Genomic DNA, 17,641 nt, shown 5'->3' on the forward strand with positions numbered 1-17,641 from the left:
CTGTGGGTCTACTAATCTACACTGGGCTTGGCCATGGGTGGCTCTATTCCATATGTCTGTCATTCTTCTCCAGGAACCAATGGTAGCACAAAGACCAAGTGAAAATGTGTAAGGCCCCCTGAGGTCTAGGGTTAGAACCAGCACATCATCATTTTTACCTTGTTCTATTGGCCAAAACAAGTCACATATCCAAATTCAAAGTCTAGAGGCAGGGAAATATGCTTTTCCCACAGTGAGACACCCATGAGCCATCACATGGTAAAGATTATGGATATAGGAAGGGGTGAGGAATTGGGACCAATAATACTAGCTACTAAAGGTGCTTTTAGGAAAGGCAAAAAATTCACAATGGGATATTATTGTAAACATTTAGATAATTATAAAACATTTTTGCATCCTATTCAATTAGGAGCTATCAATGTCACATATACCACGGTTCCTGGAATGCTGAGTCTGAAGAACCAAACAGTAGGAAACCTAGCAGAGCCAGAAGTTGATTTTGTCCCTGTCATTGGCTTTCTGATTTTAGAAGAAGGGGAAACAGCAGCAGCTATCAACATTACCATTCTTGAGGTAAAACTCTTTTTTTTTTTTTATCTTAGGGGGAGATAGTTTAATAAGATTTTTTTTTATTATACTTTAAGTTTTAGTGTACAAGTGCACAATGTGCAGATTTGTTACATATATATACATGTGCCATGTTGGTGTGCTGCACCCATTAACTCGATAACTCATATATTTTTCCTTATTATTGTATTAAACTTGAAGTAACTACATAGAAGGTAGAAATTGATGGAAGAGTCTATCTATAACATAAGTGGTAACGTTTAGTAAGACACTTCTAGTAACTTTGCATTTTAAGACATCAAGTTTCATGAAAACTAAGTTTACCTGAGTTTTTTTCTATTAGTAAAAAAAAAAAAAATTACTCTGACTTTAATATCAGGTTTGGACACTCTACAATTATAATACCAGAAGCCTGGTGAATTCTTTTCTGCTTGTTCCCCCTGCTGGTACCTTTAAATCATCTTATTTCTTTTCTTGATTTTGTTGTTGTTGTTGTTGTTTTTTTAATCATACAGGGGTTTCTGTTCTTGTTTAGATAGACAGGCCTGCTGTTATGTATTTTATTACAGACATGTCCGTGATAAAGAATTTTCTTAGGGCAGTCCCCTTTGAGATGCCATAGACCTAAGAGGTTTCAAGGAGTATTTTGATTACTTCAAAGGATTCTTTGGACCAGAAAATCCATGTATGTCAGAATCTTTGTTGGTAGTAGGACCACTTAAATTAGAGATAGGGAGAAACTCACCAGAGGCAGATGGCACAAAATGCGATTATGGTTACATTAAGCTTAGCATAATCATTAGTGATTGAAATTGCATTTTAAATAATTTTTCATATTGTGGAATCTCATGTTGTTTTGGGGACTTAGTGTATCAGTTACCTAAATACAGTTCCAAGAGGTTTATAAAAATGGTACTCATGGAGGGAGTAGGAGATAGTGTGTAGGATAGGGGAAGGGAAAGAGGAAGAAAGCATGAATATTGCAGTTGAAAAAATATTTTTCAATTACTATGTATTTTGGGAGTTCTATTTTAAAATGTATTTTATTATCTTGGAGGCTTGTGCTTTTACAAAATTATAAGTGGTGTAAACCATCTACCAACTGAAGTCAGTAACTTACTTTGTTGATTACTGTGGCACTGTGACCTAATATAACAGTATAAAAATTCCAAAGCTGTAAAATTAAAGGTAATATTATGTCAGTATATGGGATATAACACAAGATTTGATAAAGCTTTCAAGTAAGTTATCTTTCAAATGTATACTCTATTAATAACAATATAAATAAATGGATTGATTATTCCTTAGATATGTTAGTTTTCAAAGCAGAGAATACACAGTCACCCTTCTTTTCTCTGAGGAATCTAGATTTTTTTGAACATTGGGTTTTTGGTTCCACCTTTATTTGATCCTAGATCTTTGCAACCTTTTCTGCTCCCTGAGTAGCACTAAGATTAAGAGACTGCAGGCCTATGCATATAGGAGCAAGCTGCCCTGGGGAGTGGTAGGGAGGAAGTATTGCGTGGGGGGTGGGGGACATTAAGAGTAGACACAGCAGTCCTTCTATGTCACTGACCTTGTAACTCATGTTGGTCCATGTATTACATAAGACAATCTAGAGACCATGATTTTCACTTATATTTTCACATGGAAACATGACTCCATTAAATAAAGTGAGGAGAAAAGCATATGTTGGTGAGTGTGTACTGACATTATATATGCATAAATATACACACACATTGTGTTTCTTTGTAAATATTGATGGCTGACTGATCACTCTTGACATGGATTTTGCTAATCCTTATGTTTTTTGGTATCTGCCTTGTTTTCATTGCTATTATGTGGACTGGTGATTAATAATAATAGCTATTAATTTTAAAGCATTTTCTCTAGGCCACTCTACACATATGATTTGTGATCATTATTAGAATCTCCCACCCAAAAGGAGCTATTATTGCCCCGTTATAGAGATAGTAGAATTGGGAGTCCTAAAATTTAAGTAACTTACTTAAAATTATGGAATTTGGTACTAGGCCTCCTTGAACTGCAGAGCCTTTTTTTTTTTCCATGGTGTTCTATTCCTCCTTCTACACATTGGATATTAAGGTAATTTAAAATGTTTTGTTCATATTATGCTTAAAATAATTAGGCTTATATATTTGTATAACTGGTTTACATATTATATAAATCTAGATTAAAAATGTTAAAATATTTAAGTGGTTTCGTGTGGGTCAACCTAATTACTTCCTATACAACCAAGTATAAGTTTAATACTTTTATGTTTATTTTTTCTAATTTACATCTGTCTACTCTATGGTTGCATTTTTGTATCTTCCGTATACTAATTATACAGTTTAATTTAAAAACAGTTTCTGAGGGTTAATTACTTTGAGAGTATAACTAAAGGAATTTAATGAGTGTAATTTTTTCAGGATGATATACCAGAGCTAGAAGAATATTTCCTGGTGAATTTAACTTACGTTGAACTTACCATGGCTGCTTCAACTTCATTTCCTCCCAGACTAGGTATGAGGGGTTTCTTGTTTGTTTCTTTTTGCTCACTTCAAATGAAATGAAGAAACTTCGTTTTTGAATCATAAGTGATCATTGTGCTGTTTTGTTAATCTTGGCTATGTGTTAAAATATGATGGGCTTTTATATTTATTTTTGATACTCTCATATATTGCAATTTTTACAATGAACAATGTAAAGACATTAAAAATTATTGTGTGATGTTCTTTAAATTTTACAACTATTTTATAAACAAATTTGTAATCCTCAAAATAGCTCTTTGGAAGGTATTTTCCTTTCATTTTCTTTTAAAATTAGCTGTTTTCAGTAGATCTCCAAACTCTCAGATGTTTTTATTTTCTTTTAGGTTAAGCAGTGCTGATGTTTGCTTCTTTGTTGCTTTGTTGTGTTCTCTGCTTCTTTCATGACCTTTTATCTTTTTCTTTTCATGCTTTTAGAAAAGACTCAGTTAATTCATTACAGACTGAAAGGTAAAACCTGAACCTTGGTACAAACTTATCTAGATTCCTTTGAAAAGATGTATTCCTATGTTTAAACACAAACTCCTCTTTCAGTGTGGACATTTACTACTGGGAAATTTTGTCTGAAGCCTGTAGGTGTGATGGCCCAATAGAGGGTGGTGCTTAGTTGGTTAGAAGGAGTGCTGGACAGGGGAAAGTTAATTTGGATTAAAGGAAGAGAAGCATGGCCAGGAGCAGTGGCCTGGGAAACAGGCATTCCTCATTCATTTCTGAAGCTCACTGTGATAACTTTGAAAATATTGAAAGGAAATAATCAGTTTCTAACCTATTGTTTGAATAGTTTCAGTTCTTTTGCTAAAGAAATAGATGATTCCAATGAGTAGGCTGTTTACATCAAGCATTATTACAAGATAATTATTATTCACACTAAGACAACTAACAAAACAATTCATATTTCTTTCATCCTCTTACTGAGATAATTTGAATAGTTAACTTCTGTTGAGTGGTTTCTAATGCTCCTATTTCAAGTGCTTTGTACATTAGTAATGTCATTACTTACATCTTCTCATTTTACGGATGAGGTAGCTTAGGCTAAGAGAAGCTGCGTAATATGCCCCAAATCACACAGCTAGAGAGTGGTAGAGCTGACTTCAATGGTGTGGTCTGATTTTAGAATCTCTGCTTTTTAACCTCTTGTCTGATGGACGCAAACCCTGATTTTATATGCTTTCCTGGACAGTGTTGTTCTTTTCACTCTACAGAGAATTACACTCTCCCTACCTTTCCCCATCCAGGCAGCTACCATAAGTGTCCTAGACTAAGGTAGCACCTCTGAAATTTAAAAGGTAAAGAACAAAGTATTAAAAACAAAAATCAAAACCAAACCAAAAAACCAATCAGGAGCAGGGTTAGTAATATTTTAAGACTGAAACCAAAAAGCCAACCAGGAGCAGAGTTAGTTAATATTTTAAGGTATTGGTAACATACTAAGTTTGGTGGATAGAATAAAAATAAAAAGGGAAGATAAGTTTACTTTGATATTAATCTCTCTTGACTTCCCCAGACTTTTTCCCCATCTTTCCCAAGTGTCTCTACTTCTGTTTGTGTCCATGTCTCTCTATGTCTCTTTTGCACACCTCTGTTTTCTCTGTACCTTTCCTTGCACTTCTCTTTTCATTTATTTTCATTTTTTTTGCTCTTTCTACTCCTTCCAACTGTCCCCATTTTCCTTTCCTCCTGAAATAGTGATATTATAGAATAGAGATGCCAAATATGTTTTAACTAATTAAAATAATAGAAACAAAATAGTAATCTCAGTTGTTTATTATTTTATACTGTTCTCAGTTGATTAAATTTCTATAAATCAGTGCCTCTTGTTAGCCAAAAGTGTCCTTATTCAGACGTGATAAGCATTGTCTCTTTATTTTCTTAAACATCTTTTGAGTAATGTTGATAATACCTGTACATTATGAATTATATAATTTCAAAGGGACTGTCTTTAAATCCTATATCAAAAATATTTTTAATCATTTATATGTATTTTAAGATATGCTTCTATGTTTTTTTAGATTCAGAAGGTTTGACTGCACAAATTATTATCGATGCCAATGATGGGGCCCGAGGTGTAATTGAATGGCAACAAAGCAGGTAAGGCCAAGGCTGCGTGAGAGCCCTCTTCTGGGTTTCATATTATTTATTATCTACCAAATAAAAGTTTATAAGGGAAAAATTAATGTTTTTTTGTTTGTTTTTGTTTTTTTACTATATTATAGGTTTGAAGTAAATGAAACCCATGGAAGTTTAACACTGGTAGCCCAGAGGAGCAGAGAACCTCTTGGCCATGTTTCCTTATTTGTGTATACTCAGAATTTGGAAGCACAAGTGGGGCTGGATTATATCTTCACCCCAATGGTGGGTCTCAAAATCTATCACAGATGACTTTTACAAATTATTTTATAATCATTATTCCTTGAGAATTACAGTGATTTAGGTCCCATATAAATAAATTATTCTTTAAAACCATTGTATATTTCACAGTAAATTAGGACAGAAGATTTCCACATGGTAAAATAGTTCCCTTAACTATTTTAGTAAATATAAATTGAATTTTCATTACTATTCTAAATGTTATTCTATATGCATTAACTATTTTATTACAGTATTTGATACTAGAGAATACAAGCTGTAATATTAAAGAATTTATGTCATTAGATAATCTTCCCAGAATGTTTCTTACACTTCTCGAAAATTTTAACTCTTTCATTTCTTTGTTTTTGCTCACTGAAACACGTTTAGTGTTTTAAAATACTTTTACTTGGTCTCTTCATGCCTTTTATTTCTTAGCCAAATGTTTACTTTCTTCTCTTCCCCTGTAATTTTTTTGGAGACAGAGTCTCGCTCTATCACTCAGGTTGGAGTGCAGTGGTGCGATCTCGGCTCACTGCAACCTCCACCTTCCAGGTTCAAGCAATTCTCCTGCCTCAGCCTCCTGAGTAGCTGGGATTACAGGTGGCCACCACCATGCCTGGCTAATTTTTTTTGTATTTTTACTGTATTTTATATTTTTAGTGTATTTTACCATGTTGGCCAGGCTGGTCTCAATCTCCTGGCCTCAAGTGATCAGCCCGCCTCGGCCTCACATAGTGCTGGGATTACAGGCGAGAGCCACTGCGCCCAGCCCCCTCTTAATTTTTACATTTTAAACTTAATGTTGCCAATTTAAATAAAAAGATATAAACCAAAATATAAGGAGACAAAATTCAATGTAAAATAGCTTATTCTTTACATTCACAACTATATTGTATTTCTTTCCAAACATTCTATAGAAACTCACAGTGTATATAAATATAATACATTCTGCTTTTACCTTTTTGACCAGATTCTTCATTTTGCTGATGGAGAAAGGTATAAAAATGTCAATATCATGATTCTTGATGATGACATTCCAGAAGGAGATGAAAAATTTCAGCTGATTTTAACAAATCCTTCTCCTGGACTAGAGCTAGGGAAAAATACAATAGGTAATTAATAATTTCTTATAAACAGCTTCCTCTCCTTCATGCTGGGTTCCTTCATGTGGGGGAAGATGTAAAGGAATGAGAAAGTCTTGGTGGTTTTCTGTGCTTACAGTGAGAATGATTTTAAGTTAGAGCATTTCAGGATTCCTGGGTCTGTGTAACAGTGCCTCTCACTTGTGTATGTTGGTGTATATATGCATGTATGTAAAAGACAAAGTAGGTTGATACTACAGATAATATTATTTCCTCAGTTATTGTAGGATTATTTAATTTGTAGATGTCTTTCCTTTGGAATTTGAATTTTGTTCTGGTTTCCTACTTAGCAATAGAAGGAATTACAAAGGTAGTAATTCTACCTTTGTAGAATTACTTTGCACCTTTGTACAAAGGAGTAAAGGAACTCCTTTAGTGTCATCTACTGTGTAGTATTTCCGCATAGTGTTGAGGTATACTGATACTTCAGACAGATTATGGAAGACATAATTCTTGGTTGGAACAGTTTGATATTGTTGCTAAGAGTCATCCTACTCCATTGCTTGATAGGTATTGTGCTGACTGTTTAGAGAAGGTAGGAAAGAGACAAAGGAGAGAACTCGGGAACATACAGAACTTGAGGGTTGGAAGGGCTCTTAAAAAGTCACTTCCGTTCCTTCTGATGATAGACAAGCCAAATGAATTTCAAGGATTGAATGCTGACTGACCCTTCAAACTCCTGTTTTAGTCAGTGGCTGAGCTGGTTTTTTTTTAAAAAAATTTTAGTTTGATGAATATTTGCATTCCTGAATTATTGGCCTTTATGGAGAAATTTGATTTGTAGTAGAAAATATAAAAGAATTCTGAGTAACCCAAGGATTGGTTTTTACTTTTCTTGCTATTTTGATAAAATACATTGATAAGTCCGCAGAAGCCTTTTTTTTTTTTTTTGAAGCTGTGGCTGTTGTTTCAAGTTCAAAGAGTATATGTTTGAGATCAAATCATTTTCTTGTAGAACATAGTGGGTTGGTAAAGTGTTGTATGAATGGATACCATGTGTTGGTTGAGAATAGTCTATGTACAAATAACAGAAAACCCAATGCAAATGGATTTAAACACATATAATTTATTGGTTTATTTAACCTGAGGATACAGCGACATATGGCTTTAGATGAGGCAGGAGCAGGACTTAATGCTGCCAGAGATCCTGAGGTTTTCTGTCTCTTTTCTTTGCCTTTTGGAATATTGGCTTCATTGCAAGGCTAATGTTATTCATTGTCATAAGATGGTGATCAGGACCATTCTTCTGCATTTCATATAACAGGAAAGAGAGAGTATTCAAATTCATGCGTTCCTATAAGGTCCTTATAAAAATCTGATTGAAATTACATAGGTTACATGCCCACCTCCATGAGTAGGAGAAAGGAATATATTATTGGGCTTTCTCAAGGTTACTTTATATTTGTAATTTTCTATTTTTAAAGATTAAGAAATTCCTCAGAGCAATAAGTGCTTTGACAGTGAGTCGTTTCTTAAACCATGCCCCATTGATTGACCTTGAGACTATTTCCAAACCCTTATAAAGTTTCAATAGATATCCTTTTACATAAATCTCTATATATGTGGATAATTAAGATTATCTGTTGAGTGCAATGCATGTTGAGTGAAAGGACTCATCCGTTGCCTTCTGTGTTAGTTACATTTCAATGTGTACATATACGATAGTTTCTCCATATCCTTACCAGCAATTTCTTCAGTCTTTAAATTTTTATATGCCATTTCTAATGACTAAAAAATATGTGGTTGTATTATACATTATTGTGCATTTTTTCTTTCATTTTCCTGATTGTTAGTGAGCTTGACACTGGTTTTTTTGTTTTTACTTTGTGATCCTGTTTTTCGTATCCCTTATGTACTTTCCTGTGGTTTTTGCTTTACTGGTTTGTAGGAATAGTTATATATTTTGAATTCAACACGTTGCCTCTTAAATATATTGCAGATATTTCTCCCAGACTGTCATTTATCTTTTATTATAATGTCTCTTACTATAAAAATGTTTTTAAATTTAAAATATCAAATATTTTCTGATATGCTTTTAAATCCTACTTACTTAGGTCTTTTCACCCAAATGCTATAAAATATTTTACTATATTTTCTACTATTTTCATTGTTTTGATTTATATTTACATTATTGCACATATAAGGAATTTATTCATTGGTAGTGTGTGAGGCAAGGATACAACTTCATTTTTCTTCTAAAATGTAGAAAATAATACCCTCATATCGTACAGAGAATGAAACATCCATTAGCCATTAATTTTCAACATGAAATATCTACCCTTCTTTTTTTCCTTTTTTCTATCCATCTACCTATCATTTTCCTGGACTCTGTTTTGTTCTATTTGCCTATTTATGTGCTAATAGCATACTGTTTTATTTATCATAGCCTTGAAGTACATTTTGCTAGTTTTTCAGGCCAAATATTTTTCTTTTTCTTTCTCTAAATTATCTCACCTATTCCTTAAAAAAGTCTCTTTCATATGAACATTAGATTCAAGCTGAGATCTATAAAACAAACTATTTTGATTGGGGTTGAATTAAAATTATGGATTAATTTGGATGGATTTGACATCACTGTAATATTCAGTTTTCCAATTTAGAAATATAAAATGCCTCTCCAGTAATTTAGATCTTTTATACCATTGCCTTCCCTTTTGTTCTCTCAAAACCAAACTGTAAGACAAGGATTTGGACAAGGATTTAGTTTATTTGAGAGGTGATCTCTGGAGGCCTGATGAGAAATGAGGAGGTGAGAGAGAGGAAAGCTGATAGATGATGTCCTAATGAGCAGTACTGCTGTGGGCAACTGACACTCAGTCCTGCTGGTGTTCCTCTTAGACACTGGGTTGAATGAAGCTTAGGTCTGTCCCATGACAAGGGAAGAAATCTGGGCTGTTCCATTCACCAGCTCCTATTTCTGATCATTTGAGAGTTGCTCTTGGGTGTTAAATTTGCAACAGTTCTGTCCTTACTCCTGCATAGGCTGATGCTGTCTTCAGGTAGAGAGAGACCACTGGGCAAATAGGAACTGCTGCAGGTGACTTTAGAGTGGGTGAAAGGGAGGTGCTGACAGTGTCTGCCACAGTTATAAATTAAAATTTTGTGATTTTCTTCATATAGGTTTTATAGTTTTTACATTAGGCTAATTTCTAAGTATTGTTGCTATTGTGAATAAGGTCTACTTTTCTTTTTTTTTTTAAAATAGCTGATCTTTAGAGATATTATAATAGTCTTTAAGAATGTATGATCTGAAGCAGACTTTGTGACTTTGTGCACCAGGTCTGCCACTTCCCAGCTTGTAAACTTCTTCAAATTACCTGAATGTCCTTCAATCATAGGTTCTGTAAAATGAGAATAATAATATAATCAATATCATAGGGTTATTGTGAGAATTAAAAGAGTTAATATAGGTTAAGCAATTAGTAAGTTCTTAATAGTATTAGTTGTAATTATTATTAATATAAGTGACAGTAAAAAATAGAACACTCTTGATTTGTGAAGGTTACTCAGCTTGCTTTGTGTTCTTACTGTAGTTCTAATATTTTCTCTTACATTTTCTTAGTAGACAATCAGGTCGTCTAGAAAATAGTGACAGTTCTGACTCTTTCCACTACTTTTACAGGTGTTATCTGGCTGATAGCCCTGGGACACTGTTAAATAGTAGCAATTATGACAGACATTATTATTTTGTTTCTGTTTTTAGTGGGAATGCTGCTAATGTTTCAATATTTGATATTTGTTGTTGACTTCTGAGAGATACTGCTTCATCAGGTTAAGGAAGCTGCCTTTTATCCCAAGATTACTGAGTATTTTTCTATCATGATTGAATATGTTATTTTATTAAATGCTTTAAAAAATTCTGTCATTTTTAAGATCATCTTAAGACAATCACCTTAGGTAAAGAGTTGGCCTAGGTTTCAATTAGACATCCACACTTTTTTCAGCATTTATAACCTCTTCTATTTTCATTTGTTGCTTTAATATTTTTATTTTGGCAGCCTTAATTATTGTCCTTGCTAATGATGATGGCCCTGGAGTTCTATCATTTAACAACAGTGAGCACTTTTTCCTAAGAGAGCCAACAGCTCTCTACGTCCAGGAGAGTGTTGCAGTATTGTACATTGTTCGGGAACCTGCACAAGGATTGTTTGGAACAGTGACAGTTCAGTTCATTGTGACAGAAGTGAATTCCTCAAATGAATCTAAAGATCTGACTCCTTCCAAAGGCTATATTGTTTTAGAAGAAGGTGTTCGATTCAAGGTACAGTAAGAAGCTTTAATGAGAATGGAAGTTTATCTTTAATATTTACAAAATAAATTTCTCTTAGATGAGCACTCAAGTCCTAGAATGAAAAAAACAATACTTCCAGCTTAGGTGTTAGACAAAGACATGATTCATTTACTATGTGACAAGTGCTATAGTTCTATTTACTCTGTATAAAGTGCAACTGGAAAAATTTACTATTAATAGGGTAAAAGAATATGCAAATAATAAAGAAAATATATGTATGGCTATTTTAAATTTTCAGCACATTTAAATTGCATATGTCACTTTATATTGTGTATAAACCACATAAAAGAAAACCCAAGCCAATTTTTGTAAACATTAAGTCCCAGCCAATCATTTCCCTTTCACCACATTTTTGTTGAACAAAATGTAACTGCTTACTTCAGACTGCTTGTTTGACAATAAGAATAGTTTATTGGAGAAAAAAATGCTGGATTTGGGATAAATATGATCTATACTCACAGTTTACCTTCCCAAACCTCTTTTTCTGTATATTAACAATTTTCTGTTCCTGCTACTAAACTTTATTTTTTAAAACAGTTTAAGTTTAAAATGCAGCACACCAACGTGGCACATGTACACATATGTAACAAACCTGCATGTTGTACACATGTACCCTAGAACTTAAAGTATAATAATAATAAAAAAAAGCAATTTGCAGGATTATGTTGCAAATGTGATTTTTTTTTTTTTTTTTTTTTTTTTTGAGGCAGAGTCTCACTCTGTCATCCAGGCTGGAGTTCAGTGGCGCAATCTAGGTTTACTGCAAACTCCACCTCCCAGGTTCAAGTGATTCTGGAGTGCAGTGATGCGATCTCAGCTCACTGCAAGCTCTGCCTTCCAGGTTCACGCCATTCTCCTGCCTCGGCCTCCAGAGTGGGTACAGGTGCCCACCACTACAGGCGCCCACCATCGTGTCCGGCTAATTTTTTGTATTTTTAGTAGAGATGGGGTTTCACCGTGTTAGCCAGGATGGTCTTGATCTCCTGACCTCGTGATCTGCCCGCCTCAGCCTCCCACAGTGCTGGGATTACAGGCGTGAGCCACCATGCCCAGCTATTCCCAGCTAATTTTTTGTATTTTTAGTAAAAATGGGGTTTCACCATATTGGCCAGTCGGGTCCCAAACTCCTGGTGCCAAGTGATCTGCCCGCCTCAACCTCCCAAAGTGTTGGGATTAAAGGCATGAACCACTGTGCCGGGCCTGTGATTATTTTGACTCATTTTTTATTGTGGAAAAATACGTGTAATATAAGATTTACCATTTTCACCATTTTTAGTGAACATTTCAGGGGCATTAATTATATTCACAGCAATGTACAACCATCACCACCATCTATTTCCAAAATTTTTCATCATTCCAAGGACAAACTCTGTGCCCATTAAGTAGTAACTCCCTATTCCTCCTCTCCCTAGTAATCTCCAGTCTACTTTCTGTCTCTGTGAATTTGCCTATTCTAGATATTTCGCATATGTGAAATTATACAGTATTTACCCTTTTGTGTCTGACTTGCTTCACTTAGCAAAATGTTTTCAAGGTGCATCTGTGTTGTTACAGATATCAGAACTTCATTCCCTTTTCACAGCTAGATTATATTTTATTGTATGTATATACCGTAATTTTTAAATCCAGCTATCTGTTGTTTCCACCTTTTGACTCTTGTCAATAAAGCTACTATTATTGTGAAAATAAAATAAAATAAAATAGCTGATTATGTTAGCTTTAGGCATTTTTCAAGCCTGCTGTATAAAATATAATAAATCTAAAATAATAGATTTAAAGCTATTTTGTCTAAAACAGTCCATCTAATAATTATTTTTTTAAGTGATCATTTTATGTAACTTCAGCACATTTGCAAATGCATATTCATTTTCATGGTTTTTTTTTCACATTTTGGAAATTTAAAACCTTAATTGGTTTGTGCAAGATCACTTACATTTAAATCTTGAAATATATATATAAAAATTCAAATTTGAAATATTTTATTAATTTTCTATTGCTTTATTCATGTTTTTTCATCTTTTAAAATTTTTCTTAAATTTGTTGTTTTTTTTTACTGTGACTTTTTTCATAAAAGACTCCTTTTTCACAGTATAGCTATATACTTTTCTTTTTATTAGGCAAATTAAATGTTAGAGCAAATTGGATTAAATAAATTTTTTAACCGACATAACTGCTTTTATTCCAAAAAGTTTTTATTTTGAGGTATAAATAGTAAAATACACAAATCTTAAGTATATGGCTTAGTGACTGTAAAGATATATACATACACACATGTAACTACCACTCAGATTAAAATATTTAACATTAAAGCTGGGCATAGTGGCACACGCCTGTAATCTTCGGGGGGCTAGGCGGGCGGATCACTTGAGGTCAGGAGCTCGAGACCAGCCTGGCCAACATAGTGAAACCCTGTCTCTACTAAAAATACAAAAACTAGCTGGGTGTAGTGGTGTGTACCTGAATGGTACTCAGGAGGCTGAGGCAGGAGAATAACTTGAACTTGGGAGGTGGAGGTTGCAGTGAACAGAGTGCCACTGCATTTCAGCCTGGGTGACAGCACAAGACTCTGTCTCATAAATAAATAAATAAATAAATAAATAAATAAATAAATAAATAAATGTATTTAACATTATCATCACCCGGAAGATTCCCCCTGTCTCTTCCCCTTTCCAGAGGAAACTACTTTCTGATTTCTACCATTGAAGACTCATTTTTCTGGTTCTTGAGCTTCATATAAATAGAATCATACAGTGTGTACTCTTTTGTGTCTGGCTTCTTTCACTCAATATAATGTTTAGGTCTGTGTGGTTGCATGCATCAGTAGTTGGACATTTTTTTTAATCACTGAGTAGCATTTTATAAAATAGACCACTATTGGTTTGTCTGTTCTCCCACTGATGAACGTTCGGATGTTTCTAATTTGTGCCTGCTATGACTACAAATGTTTTTTTAACAGTGAACCCTAGATTAGAATGAGATTAATCAAGTTATGTAGCCAGAACAGGACAAAAAGTTCACAAAAATGAAGACATAGATGTAATTTTTAATCAATGTTATTTTAAAATGCACTAAATATTTTTTGGACGCTTTAGTGCAATATATCACAAAGTTGAAAATCCTAAAAGTAGTAACCTGAAACAGGTGTAACCATCACATTATAGGAATCAGTATTAAATCAAAGTGAGATGATATTTTTCAAAACATGCTATTTTGTTGTCAGAAATGTTTAGTAGATTTCACTATATATGTGTTACAAAAATACTGTATTCTAGTAACCTTATCTTTTGATTTTGTTTTCAGGCCCTACAAATATCTGCCATATTAGACACGGAACCAGAAATGGATGAGTATTTTGTTTGCACCTTGTTTAATCCAACTGGAGGTGCTAGACTAGGGGCGCATGTTCAAACCCTGATAACAGTTTTGCAAAACCAGGCCCCTTTGGGGCTATTCAGTATCTCTGCAGTTGAAAATAGGTATAGTTTATTCATAAGGAAATTATCACTTCTGAAGCTGTAAGTAGGGAATATTTTTTGACATAAGAAAATGCAGAAGGAAATTGATGTCTGATTATTTTAAAAGGGATTTTTAAAATGAACTCTAGAAAAGATAGGTCTAGAGAGACCAGTTACTCTCCTAACTGGGAGTATCAAAAACCTAAACTCACCCTGTTATTAGAATGGTGTTATTAGAATTCTTATTTTCTCAGAGTTCACACTTTCAGGTAAAGGTCTGTACTATTTTGTGTTTTAAAAATAATAAAAAGCAAGAAATAATATAAAGCAGACTTAACTGCTCAAACCAAGTGAATGACTGACTCTTCAAATATATATTAACATGATTGTGGTTTTAAAATTTCTTCTAGAGGCTGACAAATATTTATTTTTTATATCATAAAAATATTTTAATAGATCTAGTTTCATTAATATATTAATTTCCTGACTCATTTTTTTCCTATAAAGTGTTTTTGATACATGTGTGAAGAAACATAAGAATGACAATTTTATTTCTTTTTCAGAATATATAGTGCGAAGTTACTGAAGTAACTGATTTTCAGTATTTTCTTATCATCTCATCTTGGATTGTGTAAATTTAAAAATGTATTAAGTATATGCTAGCAATATGATATATCTTTCAAATATGTAGAATGTATACTTTTTCTGCTTCCCACAATCCATGTATTTCTTTCAGAGCCACCTCCATAGACATCGAAGAAGCCAATAGGACCGTGTATTTAAATGTATCTCGAACTAATGGCATTGATTTGGCTGTGAGTGTGCAGTGGGAGACAGTATCTGAAACAGCCTTTGGCATGAGTATGTTTCATTTCTTATGAGAACAAAATTCTGTGACGAAAAAATATTGCACGTATAAGATTTATATTTTTTCCTTTGAATTGTGTGTTATTGACCATTTGAAAATGGAAAACAGATAATCTAATTCTTTTATTGCATCTATAAATATGTGTTGAGGCTGGGCGCGGTGGTTCATGCCTGTAATCCCAGCACTTTGGAAGGCCGAGGCGGGCGGATCACAAGGTCAGGACATCGAGACCATCCTGGCTAACACGGTGAAACCCCATCTTTACTAAAAATACAAAAAATTAGCCAGGCGTAGTGGCAGGTGCCTGTGGTCCCAGCTACTCGGGAGGCTAAGACAGGAGAATGGCGTGAACCTGGGAGGCGGAGCTTGCAGTGAGCCAAGATCAGGCCACTGCACTCCAGCCTGGTCAACAGAGCAAGACTCGGTCTAAAAAATAAAATAAAATAAAATAAAATATGTATTGAGTGCCTATGCCAGGCATGGCACTGAACTCATGGATCTTAGAATTTAGGGGGTGGGGGTGACAGAAATGAATCAAGTAAGTAAAAATCAATGTATACTTTCAACTTTAGTAAGTGCTTCAAAGGAGAAGTTCTAAGTGTTGAAAGAATATAGGGGAATGCTTTCAAGGGGTATGGATCTTTGAGCTAAGACTGAATGATGACTAGAGATTGATTATGCAAAGGACTGGGTTGGAAGAACATGGAGGTGAGAGTGAGAAGCTGTGAAGGCAGAAAACTGAGGCATAAAAAGCACACATAAGTGAAGAACTTGAGTGGATAGTAGGTACAGAAATAAGGAGGAATGTTGAGCTTGGATAGCTGGACAAGACCATATCATTCAAGAACTTAGGGAATATTTTATAGTTGCCAGTCTTTATAATAGTGTTAATGGAAAGCCTTCGAGTGGTTTAGGAATGGAAGAGAGTTACCATATGTAATGTGGTATGGTATAATCATATATGGATTTTGAAGATATTATTCACAGTGTCCTGTAAATAATGGGTTGATATGGAAGAGAAGTGAAGATACAGGGAGGCAAGATGATGGTAGCTTAGACTAGGTGTCGAGTATGAGGGTGAGGGAGAGGGAAGTACCAAAGATGGCTCAGGCTTCTAGCTTGTGCAGTTGGATGGGAGAAGGGGTTCATGCTATTCACTAAGATGGAATTCCAAAAAAGAATAGATGTATTTTAGTAAGGGGAGTAAAATAAATGTGGTTTAACACATTTTGAATTTGAGTTACTTTTGAGAATAAATTTCTCTAGACTCAAAAGAAGGTCTCTGCTGGGCCGGGCGCGGTGGTTCATGCCTGTAATCCCAGCACTTTGGGAGGCCGAGGTGGGCGGATCACCTGGGGTCGGGAGTTTGAGACCAGCCTGACCCACACGGAGAAACCCCCATCTCTACTAAAAATAGGCTTGGTGGCGCACGCCTATAATCCCAGCTACTTGGGAAGGCTGAGGCAGGAGAATCGCTTGAACCTGGGAGGTGGAGGATGCCGTGAGCCGAGATTGCGCCATTGCACTCCAGCCTGGGCAACAAGAGCAAAAACTCCGTCTCAAAAAAGAAAAAAAAAAAAAAGAAGGTCTCTGCTGGAGAGATAAACCTTGTAACTTGAGCTATATATATTGTATTTGAAGTCATGGAAATTGATGTAATAATCTGAAAAGAAAGGCTGAAGATGGAGAAGGGAAGAGGACACTATAGACTGAACTATAAGAAGGTTCAACTTGAATGGCTGAGGATATGGGATGATGGCCTAACAAAGGAGACTTAGGGGACCTGGTAGGAAACTCAGGAGAAAACAGGATGGCAGATACCAGCAGAAGAGTGCTTTAAAATGGAGGAAAAAGTAAACGGTGTCAGCCCCTGGTGAGAAGTCCAGTAAAATGAGAACCTGAAAAATAATTATTATAATTAGCAACATAGAAGGCATTAATGACCATAGAAAGGGCTATTTGTATAGAAAGATGGGGATTGAATACCATTTTGAATAGAGGTGAAAGAAGAGAGACCTCAAATATATGCAACCATTTCAAGAAGTTTGGCAGGGAAGATAGGACCTGCAGAAGGTAGTAGTGGTGTGGTGTAGGAGGTTTTTTGCATGTTTAGTTCGGAGAGACCCAAGCATCTGTAGGTTGGATGGAAAAGGTAGAGAAATGTTAAATATTTAGAAGAAAAAGGAGATAATTAATAGTGGTATGGTTGTCTAGAAGACAAGTTGAGATGGGATCCAAAAAAGAAAGTCTGGTTTCTAATTTAGATTTCTCCATTACTGCTTGGACTTTGCATGTGTTTTTTGGAAGTACTCATGAGAGCACATGTCAGAGATTCTTAATCGTTAGCAGTCATTGCTTATTCTTCATTTGTGGTCGTCTTGAATTATTGTAGAGAAGGATTTGTCCATATGTCAGGA

At 34.7% G+C, this 17,641-nt stretch overlaps 1 protein-coding gene across 7 annotated transcripts in view; it reads left to right on the forward strand.

Moving 5' to 3' along the window:
• The window catches only part of ADGRV1 (adhesion G protein-coupled receptor V1), a 596,887-nt gene that overhangs the window by 144,264 nt on the left and 434,982 nt on the right, over positions 1-17,641 (forward strand). For all 7 annotated transcript variants that reach the window (XM_055387526.2, XM_055387529.2, XM_055387534.2 and 4 more), the window contains 8 exons: positions 410-573; positions 3,000-3,093; positions 5,129-5,207; positions 5,333-5,471; positions 6,439-6,580; positions 10,609-10,871; positions 14,202-14,377; positions 15,093-15,217. In XM_055387526.2, the coding sequence (XP_055243501.2) occupies positions 410-573; positions 3,000-3,093; positions 5,129-5,207; positions 5,333-5,471; positions 6,439-6,580; positions 10,609-10,871; positions 14,202-14,377; positions 15,093-15,217 (1,182 nt within the window). The remainder of the gene's footprint in view (positions 1-409; positions 574-2,999; positions 3,094-5,128; positions 5,208-5,332; positions 5,472-6,438; positions 6,581-10,608; positions 10,872-14,201; positions 14,378-15,092; positions 15,218-17,641) is intronic.

The sequence above is a fragment of the Gorilla gorilla genome, chromosome 4 (genome assembly GCF_029281585.2).
Source record: "Gorilla gorilla gorilla isolate KB3781 chromosome 4, NHGRI_mGorGor1-v2.1_pri, whole genome shotgun sequence".
In the NCBI taxonomy this organism is placed as follows: Eukaryota; Metazoa; Chordata; class Mammalia; order Primates; family Hominidae; genus Gorilla; species Gorilla gorilla.